This window comes from Panicum hallii, chromosome 3 (genome assembly GCF_002211085.1).
Source record: "Panicum hallii strain FIL2 chromosome 3, PHallii_v3.1, whole genome shotgun sequence".
NCBI lineage: Eukaryota > Viridiplantae > Streptophyta > Magnoliopsida > Poales > Poaceae > Panicum > Panicum hallii.
In genome coordinates, this window is record NC_038044.1 from 16804335 (window position 1) to 16815697 (window position 11363).

The 11363-nt window shown below is 49.6% G+C and overlaps 2 protein-coding genes across 4 annotated transcripts; both read left to right on the top strand.

Moving 5' to 3' along the window:
- Window positions 1-258: 258 nt before the first annotated feature.
- LOC112885935 (protein GUCD1) lies at window positions 259-3569 on the top strand. 2 transcript variants are annotated; one of them, XM_025951644.1, is made up of 9 exons: window positions 259-911; window positions 1076-1203; window positions 1572-1683; window positions 1758-1832; window positions 1926-2014; window positions 2362-2423; window positions 2626-2698; window positions 2898-2987; window positions 3110-3569. In XM_025951644.1, exons 1-9 carry the CDS (start codon window positions 783-785, stop codon window positions 3117-3119), a joined length of 768 nt encoding a protein of 255 aa, XP_025807429.1. In that variant the 5' UTR covers window positions 259-782; the 3' UTR covers window positions 3120-3569. The 2 variants fall into 2 exon arrangements, with proteins under 2 accessions (XP_025807429.1, XP_025807428.1); XM_025951643.1 differs by having other exon boundaries at window positions 270-911; window positions 2898-2973; window positions 3110-3542.
- Window positions 3570-4738: 1169 nt separating this feature from the next.
- LOC112884261 (disease resistance protein RPP13-like) lies at window positions 4739-8674 on the top strand. 2 transcript variants are annotated; one of them, XM_025949633.1, is made up of 3 exons: window positions 4739-5682; window positions 6527-7181; window positions 7264-7398. In XM_025949633.1, exons 1-3 carry the CDS (start codon window positions 4808-4810, stop codon window positions 7276-7278), a joined length of 1545 nt encoding a protein of 514 aa, XP_025805418.1. In that variant the 5' UTR covers window positions 4739-4807; the 3' UTR covers window positions 7279-7398. The 2 variants fall into 2 exon arrangements, with proteins under 2 accessions (XP_025805418.1, XP_025805417.1); XM_025949632.1 differs by adding an exon at window positions 8356-8674 and having other exon boundaries at window positions 4746-5682; window positions 6527-8250.
- Window positions 8675-11363: the final 2689 nt, after the last annotated feature.

An 11363-nucleotide genomic window follows, 5' to 3' on the forward strand; every position in this document is an offset into this window, starting at 1 on the left:
TCGATTCGGTCGATGGAGCCCGTCCCCCACTCCCGCCCCGCACGTCGCGGCGCGCGCGCGCCATGGATGCAGCAACCCAATGGGGGTGGGTCGCGCATGATTGCCATGCCGAGCCGAGCCACGCACGTACAGATCTGTACGCGCACGGACCTACTCCCTGTACACGTCACCGGGTCGCGGTGCCGAAAGCGAATTCCCCGTCGGCATCCTCCTCCGCCTCCCCCCACCGAGCCGCCAATCCCTATCCATCCCCATCCTCCTCGATCGCCCCCCGCTCCGCTTCCCTCCAACTCCAGCCCGCCCGCCCCTTCTTCTCCTCCTTTCTACGCAGCAGAGCGGAGCGCGAGGCGCGTAAAAAATAGCACCGCCACCACCACGCAGCAGTTTCTGGAAGCCGCCCGCCCCGCCGCCCGCGCGCGTGCCCTTAAAGGCGCCGCGCGCGCCGGTCGCCTCCCCACCCGCTGGCGCTGGCGCCCGCCCGTTTTAATCACCGTCCAGCCCGGCCGCAGCAAGGCCGGCCGCGCCCAATCACCCGTTCCGCCACCGCGGCTCCGCTCCCGTCCAGGCGCCCTGCTCGTGGTGCTCACCCTCACCTGCTGCTCTCCCGCTTTCTTATTCCCTCCACCCCCCCCCCTCCGGCCTCGGCCCTCGGACAGGGAGGGCTCTACCTCTGCCAGGTTTAGTTGCCGGCCCTCTTCGTCGCCCGGTTCTGGGAGCCGGGCGCAGCCGGAGCGGGAGCCCCCCGCTCGATCGAGCTCCTCGCGCGGGCGTTTGACGATGTCATGTGGCCCCTCTGCGTCATCTCCGAGAAGCTCTTCAAGATGGCCGGCGACGACGCCGGCCAGGGCCCGGGCTCGCCGTCCGCCGACTACGCCCAGATTTCCCTAGCGCGCCGATCGTACTACGTCGATGTGAGCTCCTCTCCTCTTTCTCTCCCCCTCTCGCCTCGCCCGATACCAACAGTCGTCTCACTGTGCGTTTCCCTGCACATGTGCTCTCCTCATTATTGGCGTACATACTTGCTGTTGGCTGACACATTTGGCTTCCTGTTCTGGGTTTCTTCTGGCGATGGTAGGTTCCACATGTGCAGCAGGCCTTCACCTGGGACTGCGGCCTCGCCTGCGTGCTCATGGTGCTCAGGACGCTGGGGATTCATTGCTGCGACGGCATTGCCGATCTCGAGAGGCTCTGCCGCACCACAAGGTTCCCCTTCTCTCTCTCTCTCTCTCTCTCTGACTACTGGAATATTTACAGCTTTAAGTACGATGAGCTGTACAGCAGTACTAAACAAATGCCTATCTGTTTAATTATAATGACGTTGCATATTGTTTGATTTGGTTATACGCACTTTCATTCAAAAACGGATTAGCATAAAGCTAAACCATGGTTGTTGGATGATTGTAAGGGGATGTATGGTCCAGGGTAGTCATGAAGGCCGACATACATAATGGTTTCTTCATTAAATTGAATGTAGTACCATACTTAAAAAACATGAAATTAATATTTTAAGTTATTAAAAATATCTGTAACGGCTTTATGAACTAACGCTGCTAATGCCTTTTTGTTTTCAGCATTTGGACAGTCGACTTGGCGTATCTCTTAAACAAGTTTTCAGTTAGTTTTTCTTTCTTTACTGTGACTCTTGGAGCAAACCCACAATATTCTGCTGAAAGCTTTTATAGGGTACGTGTTCTAACCAACTTCTAGTGCACATTCTTCTGAAGTCCACATTAGTAATGTTTTCAAAATGTTGATAGGAGCAATTGCAAGAAGACATTGATCGAGTCGATGAGCTATTTGGGAAGGCACTTGAAGCTGGAATTAGTATTCAAGTATGCTCACAAACAGCTAACAGCATGAAAATTCTGCATTATGTGTACTTCTCACAGAACTTAATCCCCCCCCCCATTTGTGGCTTTTTGCAGTGCAGATCCATCAGCGCATATGATATTGCTTTTCTACTGTTATCTGGGCACTGCATTGCCATTGCATTAGTGGACAAATCAAAGCTAAAGTAAGTATTTCTATTTGCTGTAGTACTGAGATGATATGTAGCTCCTTTTTATTTACTCTTTTCCTGCATTTTTTTCAACTTCATAACTCACAAACAAAGTTTTGGTCATAAAATTTTTGGTAAATTTCTTGTATGCCACTTGGATAAACTCAAATCCTAGATTTGCTGCTGCTAAAACCATATCCCTTCAATGCCATTTCAGTGGCATATAGGGGATTAGAGCAAAGATTTATTGTTTAATTTTCATTTTCAAGCGCCAAATCTTTTGGAGTTCAACTGAGAATCCTAGATTGATTTGAAAGTTGAGGCTCCGACAGATATAATAATAACTGGAGTTTTGAATGCAGTTCCTCTTGGATGAATGATGTACATGATGTACAGCAGCTCAATGAGGATTCAGATTACATGGGTAAGTTGCATTATGCTCCTCTTGGAACATTTACTCTCTTTCAAAAATTAGCAATTTCCAGGTTTATGTGAGGTAAAGGACATGTATTTCAAGTTCATGGTTTTGATTGTTTGTTCATCTGGATTAGAAGCACCATGTTCTCTCTTTTCATCATATTGTAAATTTCTTAGTATGGTTATATCATTTTATTTACACTTTGCAGGGCATTATGTCATAATATGCGGGTATGATGCTGATGATTGTGAATTTGAGATAAGGGATCCTGCCAGTTCCAGGTGTGTAATATTCTCGTTACAACTAGAAGTAGATCATGCTGTTCTGGGATACAGAAGTACAAGAGTCAAGGATCATTAGCTGTTTTGAAATGACAACTTCGTGTCAATTGAGAATTTTCCCCTTCTGCTTGAGTTTCATCTCTGCCTCTATCAGCTCTGTTTCTGTCGGGAACATAAGGCTGTTTGTTGATTCTTTCAGGAAGCGCGAAAGGGTGACAATGAAGAGCCTAGATGAGGCCCGCAAATCATTTGGAACCGATGAGGATATTCTCTTGGTAGGAGAAACAGTGTAATTTGTTCTTCACATTCATTCCTGCCATGCTCCATGCTCCGAGTCTTCTCTCCAATTGAAGTGTGCTGGTAAAATTTTCATGCTTGCAACACTTACTGATAGTGCACTGGGTGCTGCAGGTCTCCTTAACCGGAAAGAGCGGAATGAAGGTCACTCGTAAATTCCTCGCCGGCTCCATGTAAATAGCTCACCAAGCCTCCAGCCACTTTGTGTATACGTTGTACATGTCCCTGTAGTTATGATTGTCGGTTGCCATCCTTGTAATTTTACTGCCGATAGGAACAGTGTGCCAGGAAAGTTAGTTAGCATCTTTATGGTCTGTTGGCTCATGGCATCACCAAACCGTAGCTGCTAAGGGTTTAGCAGCAGCAGCAGCAGCAGCAGCAAAAATTGCTGCTCCTATGTAGTTGCAAATGGTGCAGCAGCAGCAAGAAATGCTGCTCTTGTGTAGTTTACAAATGGCAGCAGCAGGTGCAAACAGTTCTGCTGCTCTTGTAACGAGCAAAAGCTATATGATCATATCTGAACGTGTACAGATCTTCCTTGAAGAAATTGTGTGATCCTTTGCACCGTAATCCATCAATTCTGCTGCTGAATGTTCCGTTGTCTGAATCTCGCCGATCATTCGAGCTCGTCGCCGCCGGATCCAACCGGCGTCAGTGTTAGGTCGCAGGGAGCGAACTCGCACCAAACCCACTTGCCTGCCCGTTGTTGCTTTCAGAAGTGCAAGAGCTAAGCGATTAGGGAAACATGCATCTCCTTGTCAATGAGCAGCGTGCACCGTGCGTGCGCGTGTCGTCCTTGTTAAGAATAGGTACAATTTTATTTCAAAACAAGAAGGTAGCTACAGTTACTTGAGACAAGCGGAGTTCTGTTAGTATTTCTATTCCTGCTCTACTACAGCCGTGTATGAAGCCCCATCCGCTCAACGATGCTGCAAACACCAACACCTGGCCAAGAAATTTTGAGAAGGCAGCAGAGAATCAGAGCGGCCTAAAATTAGACAGTTCAAGGCAGACAAGTAAGCTCACGGGTTCAGCATGACACTAAGATTGTATTCAGTTTCAGTCACTGCCAAAAACATTGCGTAACGAGTCGGTTTCCATTGCTGCCTCCTAGTAGCTGATCCATTCAGTAAGCGAGGTGGTTACGGAAAACGTCGCTGCTGAATGGAATGGCTCCCGTGAACCGCCCGCCTTCACCAAACGCAAACACGACAGGCAAGCCGCCCGCCGCCGCCGCCAGATTTCCCCGGAGTTGCAACTGCGGAGGAAACCGACGCGACGGGGCACCCTCGAGCCGCTGGTGCGGGGTGACGCCGGCGACAGGGACGCGGCGCTCGCGTGACAGCGACGGGCCTCCTCCGCCACCCGGTCGCTCTCGCCGGAGTGGAGATCGCGGTTTGAATTGCACCCCCGACACGGGCGTCTTTACTGCTGCTTTCTGGAATGTTTTCCGTCGAGAAGCAGGAATCGGGTGGTGCCCGGAGGAGTATCGATCAAGGCAGCTCGCTCAACTTGCCGTAGCAGGAAAAAGAGTTGTACCCGTACCGGTACGATCGTATGATTCACAAACGGATCAGCTGATCAGGTAGTGGCACTGCCACAGAGCATCCAGTGCGATGAAGACGAGTCAAAACGCCCAGAGCATTCCACGACGTGGCGCACGGACATGGCACCAGCGAGCTACTCCAGAATTCATTGCACGGAATTAATCGTTTCAAGTCAGCATAGCTCTAGAAAGATCGGGAGCACCCACTCATCGACCTGCACGCATCCGTCCACGCAGAAACAAACAGAGCAAGGTCTGACCGTCTGATGGAGAGCTGGCTAGCTCGCAGCATGGAGGGAGCTGCCGTGAGCGCGGCAGCGGGAGCCCTGCAACCCGTCTTGGAGAAGCTGGCCGCTCTGCTGCTCGGCGAGGACTACAAGCGCTTCGAGCGGACGCGCGGCGAGATCGAGTCTCTCACTCATGAGCTCAACGCCATCATGGCGTTCCTCATCGAGAGATCCAAGGTTGAGGATCCTGACGGGCAAGACAGGCTCTGGATGAAGGATGTGCGGGAGCTATCCTACGACATCGAAGACAGCCTCGACGAGTTCTTGCTGCACGCCGCCGCCAAGTCTGCCGAGCCGGACGGCTTCATGGCGAAGGTCAGGAGCTTGGTGGAGAGGACCAAGAGTCGCCATCGGATAGCCAGGGAGGTTGAGGTTCTGAAGAAGGAAGCCATCGAGGTGGCCGAAACGAACCAAAGCAGCTACAGGGCCGCTGACCACCAGCCCGTGGTCAGTGCCACCAATGCGTCGATTGATCCAAGGGCGCTTGCCGTATTTGAGGATGCGACGAAGCTTGCTGGCGTCGACGGGCCGAATGGCGAGCTCATCAGATTGCTGGAGACTGGACATGGCTCGGTCCAGCAGCAGACTAGAGTGGTCTCAATTGTTGGACCTGGAGGGATTGGAAAAACAGCTCTGGCGCACCAGGTGTACCAAGAGCGTAATGGTGGATTCCTGCATCGGGCGTTCTTATCGGTATCAAGGAATCCGGACATCAAGGGAATTTTGAGAAGTATCCTGAATCAAGTGGTGAGCCCAAAAGATTACGAGGCCGTGATTAAGGGGGATCATGTTATCAGAGTGGCTGGGGAGGATCAACTTATCACAAAGATCAGGGAATACCTCACAGACAAAAGGTACTAATCAACATTTCTTTTCGGAAACAATAATTTAAATCTTTTTTTCAGAAGAGATAGATATGCATAAAAATATTGAAATATCCATTTCTATAGTAAAATAGTAATTTTGTGGAAATAAATACTTGCACACATTTATATATAAATGCTAATCAAATCCTTATGTGTGTAGATTTTTTACTAGAAATTTAAATTTTGATTGGATTCTTCTTGCAGTACACTTAACAGTATGGCCTACTGTGCAATACACTTGTTATGATCCCGTGGCACTTTGCTAATGTACAGATATACTCCTATGCTTAAACAGTATATAGAGATAATGGCCAAACGTGTATAGCAAAGACCAGTGTTGTTGTCTAAAATGAAGTAGAAGAAAAGAAGATATCATAGGTCCTTTGTGTTCATAAAAGCATCTCCATACAGGATATTACTAATAATGGCATGTGCACGGCAATCGTCTAAGTTTTAACTATGTTACAGAAAGACAACAGTAAGGCAGCTCATGCTAAGGATTATTTATTAAATTGTTTCTCAATAACCTATAATAACTAATGATTAGTTGATTACTATATACGACACATACAATGGTAACCTGCCCCCCATACATTTCATTTTACTTTTATTTCTCTTACCATGTGCATCCACACTCTATTTTAACACCGTTTTCTCATTAGAATAATATAAACATTTATGTTTAATAAGTAGCATAGATGTATAAACATGTAGGTAAAAAATAGATGAATAAACATGAATCAAGTCTGTAATTCCATTTCAGCAATTGTGTTGGCTTATTTTTAACCTTCCTGGTCAATGAGCAAAACATTCTTCCGTGTTTGTTCTGCAGATACTTTATTGTGCTCGATGATATATGGGATGTGAAAACATGGAATGCCATTAAGGATATCTTCCCCATGACCAGCTGCGGTAGTAAAGTCATCACCACTACTCGTATAAACGATGTGGCTCAGGAATGTTGTCGATCACCCACTAATGGACATATATACAATATAAGGCCTCTTAGTATGGAGCACTCAACACAATTATTTTACAGAAGATTATTCAGCCCTGAAGAGAAATGCCCTTCTCACCTTGTAGAAATTTCTAGCCAAATCTTGGAGAAATGTGCCGGCTTACCATTAGCGATCATGGCTATATCTGGCTTACTGTCCAGCAAGGAAAAAACAACGGAGCAATGGAATCAAGTGAAAAATTCTATTGGCCGCAGACTTGAAAGAAATTCTAGTGTTGAACTAATGTCAGAGATACTATTGCTCAGTTACTTTGATCTTCCTCTCCATCTTAAAATTTGCCTACTGTACCTCAGTATATTTCCAAAAGATTATACCATTGGGAAGGAGGATTTGATAAGGAGATGGATTGCTGAGGGGTTCATCCATGAACGGAATGGAATTGCAGCATACGATTCAGGCGAGAGGTGTTTTAACGATCTCATCAATAGGAGCTTGATCCAACCAGGAGGGAAAGACAAATTTGATGAGGTGAATAGCTGCCGAGTTCAAGACACAATTTTTTATTTCATTGTATCCATGGCTGCTGAAGAGAACTTTGTTACTTTAATAGGAGTACCCGGTGTAAATCCAATTGCTGGAAACAAGGTCCGTCGGTTGTCTATGCAGAGTGATGTTCAAATCCCATCAGGGCTAGTTTTATCTAGCGTCAGGTCACTTAATGTTTTCGGCGGTGACGTGGAAATCCCATTTTTACCGGAGCTTAGACCCTTGCGTGTTTTAGCATTTGAAGACTGTGGGCAGTTAGAAGATGATCGTCTTTCAGATGTAGGCAATTTGTTGCACCTCAGATATCTGAGGCTCAACCATGCACATGCTGTTACAAAGCTTCCAGAAGAAACAGCAGAGCTACTACACTTGAGGACACTTGAAGTACATGGGCACAACAAAATAATGGAAATTCCAGCCGCCATTTGTCAGGTTGAGCGATTGGAATGTCTGGTAACTCTAGTTACAGACGATTATACTATACTGCCTGATGAAATTGCAGACATGAAAGCACTGAGGGTGTTGGAAGGCGTTAATGTGTATATTCACTCGGCCGGCTTCATTAAGCGGCTTGGTGAGCTAACAAATCTGAGGAAGCTGGGCATGCTATTCGTCAACAGCGATGCTGATGAAGAATGGGAGGAGAAATATGGAGAGATCGTCTCTTCGATCTATAAGCTTACCCAAGCAAACCTTGATTCTCTGCATATTCGTACCGTAAATGAGCCACCAGAGTTGCTGGACAATCTAAGCAAAGAACACCCTGAACCACTTGGCCTTCGGGAACTTGTCATCGAGGGGGATGACGTCTCAGGCCTTGCAGCGTGGTGGGGTTTACTCGTGAACCTCCAGAAGTTACTCTTCTGTGCCTATGAAAGAGTTAGCGAGGAAGATGTGGAGACCCTTAGAAGCCTACCCGATCTGAAGTACCTCTGCATCCATCTCTGGGATGCACCCGACGATCCTGAAGTGAAGGCTCCCCTGGAGAGAGCAATGAAGGCCCATCCCAACCGTCCCAAATTGGTATGGATAGACGAGTACTAGACCTCAGGTACCAATTCTTCCTTGCACACAGTTCTTGGTTCAGAATACCTGTCACTTCTTTCTTCCCTTTGCTCACAAAGATACCTGTTCAATCGTTGTTTCCCTGCACCAGGATCAGGTGCAGCGGTAACTTGTACTGCAGGTCTGCAACTTAAGCAGTTGGTCCATCTGAGCCACTCAAGGGGCTGGCAGCGTCTTGCATGAGAGTTCATATTTCCTACCCTTTTTCTCTTTATTTTTGCAACCAGCTGTTAATCTGGAGGGGAAAAAAACACGAAGAGCAGAGTAGGCTTGGCGTAGCAAAGGCAACTCTGGCCCAACAGGATGTACAGATCCGCGGAACAGTTTTCAGAGCCTTGTCCTGTTGAGCTCATCGTGCAAGATAGTACTCAGTTGCTGTCAGAACATTGCGTAACGACCTCCATTGCAAATGAGAATGATTGCGAGAGCGCGATGGAACACTCTTCAGCTTCCGCTGCCTCCTAGTAGCTGAAACATTCGGTAAGCGTGGTAGTTACGGAAATGTCACCGCGGAATGGCTTCCGTTTCCGTGACCCGCCCGATTCACCCGCCGGGCGAGCCGCCCGCCAGTTTTCTCCCCGGAGTTGCGACCGCAGCGGAAACCGACGCGACGGGGCACCCCCCTAGAGTGGCCTGGTCGCTGCCGCTGGTGCGGGATGACGCCGGCGGCGACAGGGACAGGGACGCGAGTTCGCGCGACCGCGACGGGCCTCTTTCGTCGCCCAGTCGCCCTCACGGCCTCACCGGATCGGAGATGGTGACTTGCATTGCACACTTCAGAAGTTCAGAGGTAGAGTAAAATCGAGCAATGAGCTACATAGGCACTCAACCTTTCGCAACCGTCCTCTCTGATCTTCCTTTCGAGAAGCACGAAACTGATGCTACACGAAGGAGCATCGATCAAGGCAGTCCGCGGATTTGACGCGACGCTAGGAGCTTTCGTGTCAGGCACCGGTACGACAACCAGAACTGCACCTGCTTTCGAGTCACGAACCGATCAGCCGGTCAGTCAGTCGGGCACAAAAGCGAAGGAACGAAAGGACCTTTCGGCCGAGGCCTTTTACCTCGCCGTCGACAGGTCAGGCGAGCTGCTAGTCCTCCGATCCTACCACCACGATCCGAGTCACGGCGTACCGCCGGCCTTGCCTTTGATCTGGTGGTCGCGAGCGAAAGTTCCCCCCTAAGTTTCCCGAAAAGGAGAGCTCGACCTCGACCTCGACCGATGGCACGCATCCGTGTTTGCCTGGGGTTACGTCGAGGACCGTGAGAGCCATACGAATCCCCTTTTCCTGGCCTCCTCCTCCGTTGCCTTCGCCGGAGCCATGATTTCGGTGCGCGCCCGATCGGGCCTTTCCGCCGTGACGCGACGCGATGTGGACGTCCGGCACGCACGAGCGCTCGTTTCGGCGTGGCGCCGGGCGGGGCACGCGGCCACGCACGTAGGGCGCCCAATGGCGACGAGCCGAGGTGCGCGGCGCGTCCCCCTGGCGGTCCCCATCGCGCGATCACGGCACCCGAGCAAGCACGGCCACGAGATCCGCTGAGCGTCACGCGACCCGAATCAAATCCTGCTTCGTCTTTCGGCTCGCCGCCGACCCGCCGTCGAGCGAGCGCGCACGCTCCTTCCTGATCAGGGCGCGTGCGCTGGCTTCTTTCGAGCGGAGCCACGCGCCGCACGCACGCACGGATGCGTCGAGGTGATGGCGCCAGGCGATAGCCGGAGCAGCGTTAAGGATAGCGAAAGCGCGATCGCCATGCGGGGCTCGCGACCGGGGGCGCGAGAGCGCCGCCGCCATTCATCGTGCCTGCCTTCAGCGAGTGCCACTAGTGGTCTAGTGGAGTGGATGCGTGGGGCTGTACCGAACAGGAGGCATTCAAATTGAACCGTGCTCCTCCATCAGCGCCGGCCGCCCGACACCGATCATCAGCGGCAGTGGGTCTACGAAGATGGCAAGGGCACAGGAACGCCAGCCGCCGTAAAGGGAGCTGATCGAAAGCCCCAGCGCGGGCCTGCTCCATGGTCCGTACAAGCGCACAAGCCTGGGCCGCTGCGGCAGCAGCGGCAGTGATGCGGTCTACTCCTAGCGGGCTAGGCAGCAGCCATGGATGAGGCTAGCTTCGCTGCGTCGTCGGCTAGGCTGGTTCGTCTCGTCACGGGCCCGAGAGGCCGAGCGAGAGGACGGACGCATGAATCAATCAATGCTCCAGATCGTCATCCTTGGCGTGAAGCAAATCTAGCCAGGATCCTGCCCGATTTACTGCTCTGCTTTACGAGTCGCTGCTACCAGTGGCGCGCACTCTGATCGCTTCGTAGTACAAGTGACGTCCGTAGCGTGCGGTTGCTTGCCTCACCGACTGGGGTCTTAAATGCGAGATCCTGCCTACACGCCGCTGCCGGTGCCGGGATCCATCCGGATCTTCTCTCGTTACCGGTGTGGCCTCCCACCATTTTTTACGCAAAAATTCCAATTTGATTTGTTTATTTTCAAAAGAGCCGCCTTCCTTTTGTCTTCCGTAGAAAGTTGTGCTCTTTTATCATACATTCACACTCTAAGTTATAAGAAAATAAGAAATAAATTTAGAAATACGATTATTTTCATGATTGGATGATCTTAGGAAAATAAGTTACAACTGGTTACGCCTGTTTTCGCATGATGTGTAATGGGAGGCATGATATTCTTTTTTATTTTGTTGAAAAACTTGCAGGAGCCATGATATTCTTAGCTGCCCAAGTTAAGCTTGTGCTTTGGATAGGGTTTATTCTCATGCTGCACTTTTTATTTTATTTTTTATATAAATAGTAAAACTCGATTGCGGCTAAAATCTTTTGATGGGATGCCCCCCAAAAGTGTCTGAATAATATCCTTCAAGTAAACATCGATAAAGAACCATTTTTGTGGAAAATAGCATCATTAATCCTATAATAAATCTCGGAAAACACCCGCACCCTGTGGCCAGTCGAGAACTTGAACCCACGTGGATAAGTTTAACCACAAGAAACTTTACTAACTTGGATGGTCCAAATTGAATTGGTTGACTCGATCAATCATGTGTGTCTAGTTTTTGCAATAGAATGGGTATGGTGAGCATTTGCAACCA